Source organism: Apis laboriosa, unplaced genomic scaffold (genome assembly GCF_014066325.1).
Source record: "Apis laboriosa isolate Shangri-la unplaced genomic scaffold, ASM1406632v1 scaffold34_cov151, whole genome shotgun sequence".
Taxonomy (NCBI): domain Eukaryota; kingdom Metazoa; phylum Arthropoda; class Insecta; order Hymenoptera; family Apidae; genus Apis; species Apis laboriosa.
In genome coordinates, this window is record NW_025222928.1 from 9,550,036 (window position 1) to 9,562,906 (window position 12,871).

The 12,871-nt window shown below is 22.3% G+C and overlaps 4 protein-coding genes across 4 annotated transcripts; 2 read left to right on the top strand and 2 right to left on the bottom strand.

Annotated features, from left to right (window-relative positions):
- Positions 1–375: 375 nt before the first annotated feature.
- LOC122715053 (uncharacterized aarF domain-containing protein kinase 2-like) lies at positions 376–3,628 on the bottom strand. The gene is made up of 10 exons (XM_043936955.1): positions 3,253–3,628; positions 2,967–3,199; positions 2,816–2,891; positions 2,589–2,630; positions 2,394–2,508; positions 2,182–2,299; positions 1,776–1,997; positions 1,459–1,689; positions 1,235–1,351; positions 376–1,130 (listed from the first exon to the last, which is right to left on the bottom strand). The coding sequence occupies exons 1-10, from the start codon at positions 3,626–3,628 to the stop codon at positions 933–935; spliced, it is 1,728 nt and encodes a 575-aa protein (XP_043792890.1). The 3' UTR covers positions 376–932.
- Positions 3,629–4,090: 462 nt separating this feature from the next.
- Positions 4,091–5,212, top strand: LOC122715072 (transmembrane protein 216-like). The gene has a single exon (XM_043936989.1). It carries the CDS (start codon positions 4,588–4,590, stop codon positions 5,011–5,013), a length of 426 nt encoding a protein of 141 aa, XP_043792924.1. The 5' UTR covers positions 4,091–4,587; the 3' UTR covers positions 5,014–5,212.
- Positions 5,213–5,515: 303 nt separating this feature from the next.
- Positions 5,516–8,293, bottom strand: LOC122714888 (adenosine 3'-phospho 5'-phosphosulfate transporter 1-like). The gene is made up of 8 exons (XM_043936644.1): positions 7,904–8,293; positions 7,546–7,754; positions 7,256–7,461; positions 6,627–6,851; positions 6,404–6,554; positions 6,083–6,294; positions 5,877–6,002; positions 5,516–5,794 (listed from the first exon to the last, which is right to left on the bottom strand). Exons 1-8 carry the CDS (start codon positions 7,933–7,935, stop codon positions 5,627–5,629), a joined length of 1,329 nt encoding a protein of 442 aa, XP_043792579.1. The 5' UTR covers positions 7,936–8,293; the 3' UTR covers positions 5,516–5,626.
- A 561-nt stretch (positions 8,294–8,854) lies between these two features.
- LOC122714892 (deoxynucleoside kinase) lies at positions 8,855–10,197 on the top strand. Its single transcript, XM_043936653.1, has 4 exons — positions 8,855–8,919; positions 9,226–9,419; positions 9,566–9,815; positions 9,907–10,197. The coding sequence occupies exons 1-4, from the start codon at positions 8,907–8,909 to the stop codon at positions 10,161–10,163; spliced, it is 714 nt and encodes a 237-aa protein (XP_043792588.1). The 5' UTR covers positions 8,855–8,906; the 3' UTR covers positions 10,164–10,197.
- Positions 10,198–12,871: the final 2,674 nt, after the last annotated feature.

The following is a 12,871-nucleotide window of genomic DNA, read 5'->3' on the forward strand; positions in this document are numbered from 1 at the left end:
GAGGGAGTAACTTTGGTGGGGATTTCAACTTATAGTCAGCACGATATGTTCGGCAGATGGCGCGATACCTTGTCACGATTCTTTCCTGACGAACAAACGCGATAATTTCATGTGACAACCAGTTACATTCAAATTAATATTTCCTTCTTTTTTTTCTCCCATTCTTTGAATTCATTTAATATTTTTACTAACCAAATTTCTTTCATACAAGTTAAACAACACAAATAATTATTACATACATATACATAAACTACATAATATATTGTACAATAAATATTCTAAACAAGTTATATATAAAATATCTTAATTAGATCAAGTAATTAAAAGTAACGATTATAATATAATTATTGATGTATAATTAGGAATAAAGATAAATATGTGCGATGAGATAACAATAAATTAGATTACAAATAATAAAGTCAGCAATCTGATGAATATATTCCAATCTTGCTATACTTACAAAAATATATACACATACAAAAGACTTAAAAGAATAATCAAAATATAACTCGGATATTTACGAATATACATTACATATGTACATACACATATATGGAAGCTATATCGTTGAAGCGAGGATGGTCGACCAACCAGGAAGTGATCATGGGTAACTGGCCTGTTTTAAAATTGGAATCCTTCTCAGGACTCGTATAATGACTTGTCATTAAAACGGGACTTTCTCGTGCGATACCTTATTCAGTGATAAAGATTGCCGCACATATTCAACAAATTAACAATAATAAAATAATTTTTTCTTTTCACAGCTTCACTTTTCGCAACTGCTCTTTTATATGATAAAAATATTTTAAAAAGAAAAATTTACAAGATAAAAAGCTATATATTTTGATAGGAAAAAATTCTAAAATTTCCTTTAAACGCTTTTCCCCAATTAATGCGCGTTTTGCTATATATTTCAAACGATATTTCATAATTTAATCATGGCACAATGTTGTATTTGTAAAAATAAACGGTATAACTTCTGTGAAGATATCGATATTCGGATCCAGACTTCGACCAAGGCCTTCAATTACTACCATACTGAGAATCACGTTGATGAAGGTTCCATCTTGCTTAACTCGATGCCGAACCATCGCAGAAAACAATTCAGACACAACGGTACTTACGTTCACCTGTAATATTTTTAAGTGGTCCTTCAAGGAGTCTTCTTCAATTGCAACCATTATTTCATGCGCCTTGTGTATAAGTATTTTTTAAAAATTTTTTAAAAATTCACATTGGTTCTACTTTGAAGATGCGTGTTTACAATATTTTTGATTGCATTCTTGAAACCGTCTGGATCGATGGATACGTGCGAACTGTGTTCCAATATGTATTCTGCAGCTAATTCACCCTAAATAAATAAATATGTGAAAAGAAAAAAAAAAAATAAATAAGAATGAAGAAAAAATTAGAAGATAAAAATTATAAATATATATATATATATATATATATAGATACTTTTCCCATGACCACCGAACGGAAAACATCCTTGAGATTTTGCCGACAACGATCATTCAGAGACACTACTAAACCGCAATCAAGAATGACCAAGCGTGGATAAGTCGGTAAATAATTGCGATCGATAAATCTCCAAAACCATGTACTAATTCTTCCAGTTGATTCATAATTTGTTTGTACCAAAATATTACCAGGGTGCAAGTCACAATGAATGAAATTGTCATTAAATACCTGCAATTTACTCGATAATTGTAATTAAAAAATCAATAAATTCGACACAATACTAGTCATATATCGAAAATTACAAGATTTCCAACCATTTTTAAAATTGTTTTTAACCCCATTCTAGCCAATTTCCCTTGCAACTTGGTATTTTGATCATCGAGATAGTTAGAAATTGGAGAACCTTCGTGAAAACTTTCCACGAGTATTTCATGTTGTGTAAAATTCTTATAAGGTTGTGGAAATATAACTTCCTTTTTGTTAGAAAAATTTTTGGAAAATTGAATCAAATTGTCTGCTTCCAAATTCATATCAACCTTTACAAATGTTATTATAAAAACTCATTATATGATATATGATATATATTATATTTATTTATTTATATATATATTTTTTACGTAAATATATATTGTATATTATTGTATAATATTATTTTATATAATTTATTGTATATATAATATTTCAAATAAATTGATAACTTATAATTAATATAAAAATTACTTGATTTTCCATTATGTGCGAAAATTCATCGATACAATCGATGAGACTAAGCCATTGTAATTTAGGCACGATGTATGTTGCACATTTGCAGATTCCTCTCATTATAGAAAGATCTCTTCTAAATTAAACGAAAACGATAAAGAAAAACGATCTAGAGGTCCAAAAAGATTAGCTATTATTTCTTGTTATCTTAAGTTATAAATATATCGTACCTTAATTGTTTTTTAATTCCAGGATGTAAAACTTTTACTGCTACTGGTTGCAGTTTTCGATTGATATACATATTACCATGTTGTATTTTATCAACGTTATTATTAAATGTTCTTTCTGTAATTATTTTATATCACGTGAAATATTTCGAATTTAATCTAGTAAAATCAATTTAATTTTCATTTTCATATATTTACCAATAAAAGTAATCAGGGAACCAAATCTTAAATATTCAATAACTGTAATAAGATTCGTTTAAAATTTAAAATATATTATACATATAAATATATATTAAGAATTATAAAAATTTATATTTTTTTTTAAAAAAACTTAAATTTTTGTCGATATTTCATCATAGACATATATATCATCCTTCGATCTTAGAAAGAAAAAACAAAAAAAAAAATATATTTAAATGATTTACTTTCAATAAACGTAGATATTTGAGGTTCTTGTACCATATCCACTTGGGCATTTAGATCTATCCATGCCTTGTATACCTATCGATCGGATAGGAATGTAAAATACAATCTCTTCATCAAACTCAATCATTTCATTTCATTTTATATTTATACCTGAGCACAACATCCTGATCCAATAGGCATCTCGTGTTCGAATTTTACGAATATGTTCCTCCAGTTCGAACCGTATATAGCTTTAAGTAATTGTTTTGTATAAATCCATGAATGTACAGAAGCGCTTTTTTGCAAATGTGATAGTGTATGACAAACATCTTCGGGAAACAAATCTTTTCGCGTAGATGCCCACTGGCCAAATTTTATAAAAATTGGTCCAAGAAATTCGATACCTGCAATTACAACAAATCAACATATATTTTCTTTTGATTGGTAAATATTATACTTTTCCGAAGGATTATCGGGAACATGTGTCCATGTGTAAAACGTGTAATAATATATCCAACAGCCAATCCAGTAAGAACAGAACCTATCACAAATATTCTTGCCATGATTAAAATGATATCAAAGAAATTTTTGCATTCTATATTTTTTGTCAACAAATTATTTGTATAAATTTGTTTTTGATGCTCGGGTTTATAAGATAAAATAAATACACCTTTTACTACTCGTTTTGAACTCTCAAAATTACTAATACTTCTTGCTATAGATTGATGAAATCGTATCGGAGATACATATTTCATCCTTTGCCATTTTTTCCCTTGATTTTGAAATAATTTGTTCAAATGAAATAATTTCGAAAAATTCGTATAAGAAGCCATTGCAGATCATTAATCATGCTCAAATAGTGGATCTGCCATCATCAATTAATTTTTATATACAAATTTGTTTGTTCATAACTATGTTCTCCTTTCAAATTAATCCATTTTTTAATCAAAATTGTAATAAAAATGTTTCTTTAGATATAGTAACTTGCTTGCTATTTGTAAAGGTTAAAACATATTAAAAATTCAATCAAATCATATATTAAAATTATGCAAATTTTTTTAATTAAATTTTAATCATTTTTATATATACTATATTTTTAAAATACTTACTTTATATTTAATATGTTAAAATAATTATAATAAAATTGCATACATTTCTTATTTTCTCATTTGGTAACACTGTTCAATATATTCACAAATGTGTTGTTATTCGTTTGTGAAAATAGATATCTAAAGAAAATAGAATTTCTTTTAATGCATAAAATTTCGTAATTAAGGCATCGAATGTGTAACCGAGAAAATACAAAAAAGATAAAATCTTTAATGAATTAAATGGAAATGAAAACTATAATTATTTTATTTTCAAAAAACTCATTTGTGTTTATACTTTTCTAACCAAACTTGATCACTTGATTTATTTATGATCAATAATTAATTAATAATATCTTTTCCAATAATTTATTAAAATAAGCTATAAATATTACTATATAGTTGAAAATCTATATACATATATGCACGCCTATGTAATATTCAAGAATAAAGTTAAAAAAATAACTTCCATTTACGTGCATAAAATTTAAAAATAACAATGTCTATGTATTGTAGAACACTAGAATGAATTTTGTTCATTCAATTAAAAATAAAATATACAAATGAAATTCAATGCATAAATGAAAATACGCTGTGTTAATTTACAAAGATTTAATATAATGAATTAATATACTATTAGGTAAAACCTAATAATAAGCATACAGATTTTTACATTGTTAAAACATTGTTAAAAAGTCAATAAAATGCCTACCATAGCTAGCTCATCTTTAACATATGAAATTCTTATGTACTTAAACTCTTTTTATTTTGGTATGTTTGCTATATGCGAATTGGGTATGGGCTTCTTCAAAGCTGCGAATCTACCTTCTGGCACAAGTACTACATTTACAGAGTTTATACTCTTATTCTTCCTTATAATCACAGAAGGATCCAGAATTTACTTTGGAAGGAAAGGGAATTTGACAGAACATGGATTACCAATTCTTATTGGAGTTATTTTAACAGTACCCAGCTCCTTAGCGACATTATATTTTTTATTCTGGCAAAATTATGTACTCAAATTAGAAGTAATTCTTTGCAGCATACAATTGGTACTTTTAGCATCCGAATTAATTATTTCTATTTCGTGTCTTATAGCCATCTATAAACCTTCATCTCCAGAAGAATGAACAATCATATTAATATTCAAGAATTCAATTACATCGCATTGTATGTTTCTGTATATTAATAAAAGTGAGAGAAAGTCAATTTAATCGTTTTAATCTATAAAAATGTATGTTTAATATTCATATTAAGAATATTATTTTATTTTCTAATAATAACAAAATGTATAGATATTCTATAAATTAATGCCATATGAAAAAGGTGTATAGTCGATTTTCTTTTTTTTTATTGATCCTTTTTTTTTCTATAAAAGTGACATTTTTCGTCTATAATAAAATAAATATTTCTTGAATAAATAATATACTTTTGATCTTATTATTTTTAACATGTATTTATATTATATATGTATATTTTTAAAGTAATCTACCTACAGTACATAATAAATAATGAATTCTAAAACTGGATGCAATCAATTGAAAATAACTGATCATTTTCCTCGGTGTAAAATATGTATAATATTATATAAAAAAAACCATTATCAACATTTAATACGAATTGATAATTTTTTATAATTAGAAATATTTAACAGAATATATATGAGTTTAAAAAAAAAAGTATTAAAAATTTCATAAAATTTGTACCTATATTTTTTTGTTTTAAATTAATCTTTTGTTAAAATTAATCTTTTATACTATTTGCCGCAGCTCTACGTCTTCTGATTGCACGTAATCGATTATTACAATATATTCGTAAAAATACCGAACCAAATACTAGTAAAATTCCAATAATGCCGATAATTGTTACGTGATGATGATATACCAGACAGGATAATAAAATAGCCAATCCCTGAAAAAAAAAAAAAAGAAACGATATTTTTAAGATAATAATATTCTATTAATAATGACATATACAAAGAAAAATTAATTACTTGTCGTATAGTCATCATAATCACAAATGTTACTGGTCCAAATTTAGATATTGTATAAAAGATATACAATTGACCACTTGCAGAAAAAATTGATATAAGTGAGCAATCCACAATAAACCTAGGATACTGAGTAACAATAAAGATATTAAAATTAAATTGAACATTATTACTACAATTAGATATATATTTCAACTAATTAAAATCACCTTTGTCATAAATGAAAATATAAGTGGAAAACTTGATTGTTGAAATAAAGACATTGCAGTTAATAAACAAGAAAACATATTGACTATACACATCATTTGCACACTTGTTGCACCATATTCCACAAATAATGCACTTTGCCAGGTACTTGTAAAACTATCTAATAATAAATAACCTCCTAAGAGAATAATACCGGACACAGTAGTAGCTCCATCTAAAATCATTGGTAGAATTATTAAAAATACTAATTAAAAATACTAATTATTAAAAAAATTTATTCTATTAAAAAAATTAAAATTACATTAAAATAAAAAATCACATACCGTTTTTATAATCTGAACTATCTAACATAAACAATGTCATTCCAATGGAAATGAGTATAGCTGTAACATATTCATAATATTCATATGTAGTATGTGAAACTATCTTTCCCATAATCATTACAGGAATTATTTTTGAAGCTTTTGCTAATACCTAAAATGTATATAATTATTGAACAATGCTCTATAAATAATAAAGAAAACAAAATAATAAAAATTTGATTACCTGTGTTGGAAAACTGACATATTTTAAAGCTTCATATTGACACCAACTGCTCATAATATTTGATAGAGAACAAAATGCATATTTGTAGAGAGGTGCTTTATGCTGTGGTTGTCTTCGAATTATTAAATATAATCCCGACATTAGAAATGCAAGAATTCGATTTACAAATACTAAAAACTGTGAATCTTGAAAACGATCTTTGTTGCCAGCAACATCTTCATATTCCTAAGAATATTTTTAATAAATATTTTCATATTATATAAATTTTTTCTGCAATTAACAATTGAATCATCTTGTATTAAAATATTCAATAATAATGGAACATAATTAATGTTATAATTTGCATTCTAAATATCAAAAAATATTAAAAATCTATGTTTAAATATATAATATAATAATACAAAATTATGCTTTGTAAAAAATTTAAATAAATCTAAATATAATTACTAAATGATTTAAATTAATAAAATGTTTTATTACGTATACATTATGAATATAGTATAACATATGTTTTTTATATTGATTAAAATTGATCGTTTAATTTTTTCATATTATTCAGATTATAATTTATTGCAATTTAATGATTCATATATATAAATATTTATCTGTATTTGTTAAATGATTTATACCTGAGTCATTATTTTCTCTTGTAAATAACCCCATGTTAAATAACTGATTTGTAATCCCAAGAAACAATACAAGAGTAATAAAGCATCTTGTGTGAAAGTACGTTGATTATGATTTGATGGTGTGGATGAATAAGATGAATCCAATAGTCCTGTTTCACAATGTCCCACAAAACATGAATGTACTAGCTTGGGTATACATCCTTTACCTGTTTAAAAAAATTATTATTTCAAATAAAAAAATATATATATATTTTTTTCATTCATATTTATTAATATATTTTTCTATTTACCTCCCCTTTGAATATATTTGGTATAACGTACATATTTATATATGAGACAACCTGGCAATAATACAGTAGCATAACTCAGTAAATTTATACACAATTTAATAATCCAATTATATGAGGAAATTTTTACAAAATTTTCTCCATTATTCATAAGAGATTTAATAATTTCGCTAGCTCCAAATATAAGACTCACTGAAAGTAGTAGCAATATGCTACAGAAAAAATTAATTTAACAAATGAAAAATATCATCCAGAAATTTTTTACATATATATTTAATTTCTTAACAGTAAGAGAGAAAAAAAAATGAAACACAATGTTAATACTTAATACTATTCAAACAATTTCGTATTTGGAACTCACCAAATTACAATATCACCCAAAAAATTTCGCATTGTTCTAATTATAATAAAATTTTAGTAAAAATAAATAATCATAAATTAACGATTATCATATTTTCGCCTTTCAACATCAAATATTTTACGATTATATTTAAATACAAATGCATACAAATTGAATTATTACAATAATCTGCAACTGATACCATACTACATGTTGCACCATACTACATATTTTTAATACACAGTATTACTTAAATCATTTTTAAAAATTTATTTACAAACAAAATATAATAATCATTAAAAATTTTTTCATTAAAAATCAATGATAAAAATTACAATATAATAATATTCCATTAATAATTTAATAAATATCTAAAAATATATCGTCAAATCATCGTTTTGAACATGTCAAGTCAATTTTATTTTTCTAGCAACTAGTATAACAAAATAATATCTGTTGATAAAATACTCATTATATATATACATATATATATATGTACATATATATTATATATTGTTAAATCTATGTCATGCACTATTATTGATTGTTCATTTTCTTTATCTAAGAGCTTTAATTAAAAAATTAAAAAATTAAAAAATTTTTCTCTTGAAATTATATATACAAAAATTATAAATTTTTTACATATTAATAATTGAGCGTATTTGTTTTTTTCTTTTTTTCGTTAATGAAAAATATTAATGAAATACATGCTTTAATGCTTTAATTTAATAAAAAGATTATTTTAAATACACAATTTTTTTTCTTTTTCGTAAAAATATTATATCTATATATTTGATTTATATTTAGAATTATAAATATAATAAAGTAATATTTTCATTTGTATAATATATGCATTATTTATTCACTTATATTTCAATTGCAATAATTAGTATGACAATCTATATTACGACTACACAATGGTTACACGATATAATGTAAAAGTTTATTAAAAGGAAGAAAAATATAAATAATATAATTCTTAATTTTTATAAAAGAAAATCTTAATAATAAAAATTAAATAAAAATGAATGTTATAGGTAAGAAAAGTAATTAAAGATAATATAAAAAATATTAATCATTATTATTTATGGAGGAGCATACTTTTATCCCCTCTCTAAAGAATTCCGCCAGTAAACGAACTCAATGTAAAGTTTACGCGGCAATTGCTACGATGATGCAACTATTTTTGTGACATTAAATATGAAAATTTATTCGTAATATTTCATATGTTATTTCTTAAATAAAACATAATAAATATAATTTATATATATATATATATTAATAATATATTAAAAATAATATATTATATGTATAATATATATATATATATTAATTTTTTTAAGCAAAAACTGTGTTTATGCTAAAGATGACTACTTCTATTTGCAAAATGTATAAAAGGCCATTTACAGTATGTATAGAAGGTAATATAGGAAGCGGGAAAACTACATTTTTAAGTCATTTCAAAGAATTTAACAATACTACAGTTCTACAAGAACCAGTAGAACTTTGGCGAAATGTTGGTGGAACAAATTTATTGGTAAGATTTCTTAAATATAAATTTTTATATATTATTACAATATTTATATATTTCTTATATTATATCATAGAATTATTATATTCATATATAAATATTATATTGTATTTATATATATAAAATTAATAAATATTTATTAAAATATTTAGGAATTAATGTATACAGATCCTAAACGTTATAGTTTTTTATTTCAATCTTATGTACAATTGACAATGTTACAACTCCATACTTATAAATCTTTAATGCCTTATAAAATCATGGAAAGGTCAGTATTTAGTTCAAGATGTTTTATAGAAAATATGAAACGTAAAAAATTATTACATGATGTAGAAGTAGTAATTTTGGAAGATTGGTATGATTGGTGTATAGAAAATGCTGATATAGAAACTGATTTAATAGGTATGTTATTTTGAATATATAATTATATAAATATGTAAATATGACAATATTAGTTAACAATGATCAATTATTATTTTCATATATAATATAGTTTATTTGAGAACATCACCAGATGTTGTATATCACAGAATGAAAACAAGAGCAAGAAAAGAAGAAAGCCTTGTATCATTAGAATATTTAAAACAACTTCACAATATTCATGATGAATGGCTTTATTATCAAACATTATTCACTGTACCAGCACCAGTTTTAGTATTAGATGGAAACAAAAATTTAGAAGAGATGGTTAAAGAATTTGAAAATTGTAAAGATCAGATTTATGGTAAAAAAGAAACAGAAAAAAATTAAACGAAAATATTGCATTTTTAATAATGCATTTCTTTTTAATGCAGTTGAAATAGAATATATTGAACTGAAAAATGTAGATCATGATTTAATTTAAGAAAAATTTTTAGTATTATAATAGAATTCCGATTATCTGAAATAATTCTATTTAATTGTCATATTTGATCTGACTATTTTTTAACAATTGTTGCGATTCATATTTTCATAAAGAAAAAAAGTCATGTGCATTTAGCAGTGACATCGATACTAAATAATTGATGAAGGATTCATGTGTTTTTTAATATATGTATTATGTAAATATATGTAATTCGTAACTGTTTTTAATGTAATAATATGCTTATAAAACACATGAATTCTTTTAGATATTTTATAAAATATTTGATTTTAATATTATTAATAACTCTATTCTTCTATTAATTACTTCTAATTCAGATTTAAGAGAGTAAAAGTGTATTGTATTTTACACGTAATTTTTTTTACAATTGTTCATAGATTTTAAGATATGAAAATCATTATGAATAATAATGAAGTATAAACATAATAAATAACAAAGAAAATAATAATATAATTAATATCTAAATATCTAAATATATTTGATTATTCAGTATTGTCTCGATTTTAAGCATTCTACTGTATTATTTTTTGATTAAATTGTGGATATTTTCAAATATTCTTGAAATATTAACTTTAAGAGCTGATATCTCGAATCGGTTTATGCTAAGTTTAAGTGTTTTGAAATGTCTCTATGTCCAGTATCAATTACAATAATGTGATAAAAAATATAAATATATAAATATATAAATTTCATTTTTAAAATTCGATATTCGAATTTTTTATATTATATATTATATATTGCAAAATTACATAAATGAGAGCATCATGTATTTTTTTTTGATATCATATAATTTTTATCCAAAATATTTTTTTATATATTATATTCTTGTCATATTTGTCCTAAGAGACATAAGAAAAAAATAGAAATAAAAAATAAGAAAAACATTATTAAAAAATAAATTAAAAAATAAAGATAGAGAAATGTTTATAAATTTGTATAATTATCATTTTTTGAAAATCAATTTTGTTTTCTTAAATAGAATATAAAAATATAGAAATTAAATAGAATTTTTTAGTATATAAATAAGCATTACATTATATTAATCTCATTACATTGTAGTATATTATTTTCTAAAAAAATACTTCTAAATCATTTCAAGTTAAAAACTATTAGTTTAGAAGATATTTAATTATTACTAAATATTTTGTAAATTAATAATTTTTCTCATATAATATTTTTTTATAGAGAATCTTGAGATATATTAACTTATGTATTAAAAAAAATTCCATATAAAAAGATAAAATTGAACTTCTTTTAGTAATGAATTTAGCAATGAAAAAATTAATAATGTTAGAATATCATCTAAAATCTTTCAACTTTTATATGAAACATTTTTTAATATTATGAAAAGCAACATATAAGATATTCTAAATGAATTATATGGGAATTATATATATATTATTTTATATAATATGTATTTTGTATATTATTTTTTTATAGTATACATATATATAAATAAGATATATATATATCTATGGTGAAACACTCTACATTAAATTAAAAAAAATAAAAAACATTGAATATTCGATTTCCTATTTATTATTCTCTATCTCATCTTATCTTATCACCTTATATATATTCCAATTATATGCTTCAGTTGTAATGTATCTCATATTTCGTTCCATTCTCATTCTATATACATGTATATCTTTTTTATATTTATTTACCATTACCATTTTATTACCATTTATATACTTATTTATTTTCATTGTTTCAAATTTTTTTAAATCGTTCTTTTAACAATTTTCTTATTCTAAAAATATTTATCTTTTGCATATTTAATTTAAAAATTGCTGAAGGATTCAGTCATATATCAGATATCTCATATAATAAGATTAATCTCAAAAATCTCATATAATTTATACATGAAATTTAATATTAAAAATATATAATATTTAATATTTAATATTAAAAAATATTTTGAATAAAAATTAAATGATTTTAAACTATTTTCTGACATTATTCATTTTTTTTTAGATAGATGTATAAAAGAATGCACAATTTTATTTTTTAAATAAAATAATACATTTTTTAATGGATGAATTAATGTTTCCGTATTTATAAAAAACTATTATGCTATGAAAAATAAAAAATTTTTAATTTAAGAGATAATTTAATGTAATTAAATATTTCTTAAATTAATGATTTTTTGGAAAAAATATTTAAATATTTTTTTATAAAAAATAATACATTTAATATTTTATGAAAAATATACATAGTTCTTTAAAAAAAAATTTGATTTTCATATGACATTTATTACTTCTATCTTTATAAATGTTACCAAATTGTGCTTTTTTTTGTAAATATTCAGCTTTTATCTGATAAATGTTTTATTACGGAAAAGAATATTGATCAATATGATAATATATAATAAATAAGATATATATATCTTGTACAATAATTAAATATTTAGAAATAACAAATATGAATAAGATAAGAATCGATAATGATTCAGATATAAATGGTATAATGTATATTTCATGAATATATTTTAGTCGATGGAGATAATGATACTCTCATAAATACTGATATATCGATATCAATATTGATATTAATATCAATTATTATATTATATATATGTTATAATTTATTTATT

Coding starts and splice junctions, on each gene's coding strand:
- LOC122714888 (XM_043936644.1), bottom strand. CDS start 7,935: ATGCGAAATTTTTTGGGTGATATTGTAATTTG. Junction 7,462..7,545: donor CAAATATATTCAAAGGGGAG/GTAAATAGAAAA, acceptor TTTTTTAAACAG/GTAAAGGATGTATACCCAAG. Junction 6,555..6,626: donor ATGTCAGTTTTCCAACACAG/GTAATCAAATTT, acceptor TATACATTTTAG/GTATTAGCAAAAGCTTCAAA.
- LOC122714892 (XM_043936653.1), top strand. Junction 9,420..9,565: donor TTGGTGGAACAAATTTATTG/GTAAGATTTCTT, acceptor TAAAATATTTAG/GAATTAATGTATACAGATCC. Junction 9,816..9,906: donor TATAGAAACTGATTTAATAG/GTATGTTATTTT, acceptor TATATAATATAG/TTTATTTGAGAACATCACCA.
- LOC122715072 (XM_043936989.1), top strand. CDS start 4,588: ATGCCTACCATAGCTAGCTCATCTTTAACATATGAAATTCTTATGTAC.
- LOC122715053 (XM_043936955.1), bottom strand. CDS start 3,628: ATGGCTTCTTATACGAATTTTTCGAAATTATTTCATTTGAACAAATTA. Junction 2,631..2,815: donor AATATCTACGTTTATTGAAA/GTAAATCATTTA, acceptor ATCTTATTACAG/TTATTGAATATTTAAGATTT. Junction 2,509..2,588: donor TTCCCTGATTACTTTTATTG/GTAAATATATGA, acceptor AAATAATTACAG/AAAGAACATTTAATAATAAC.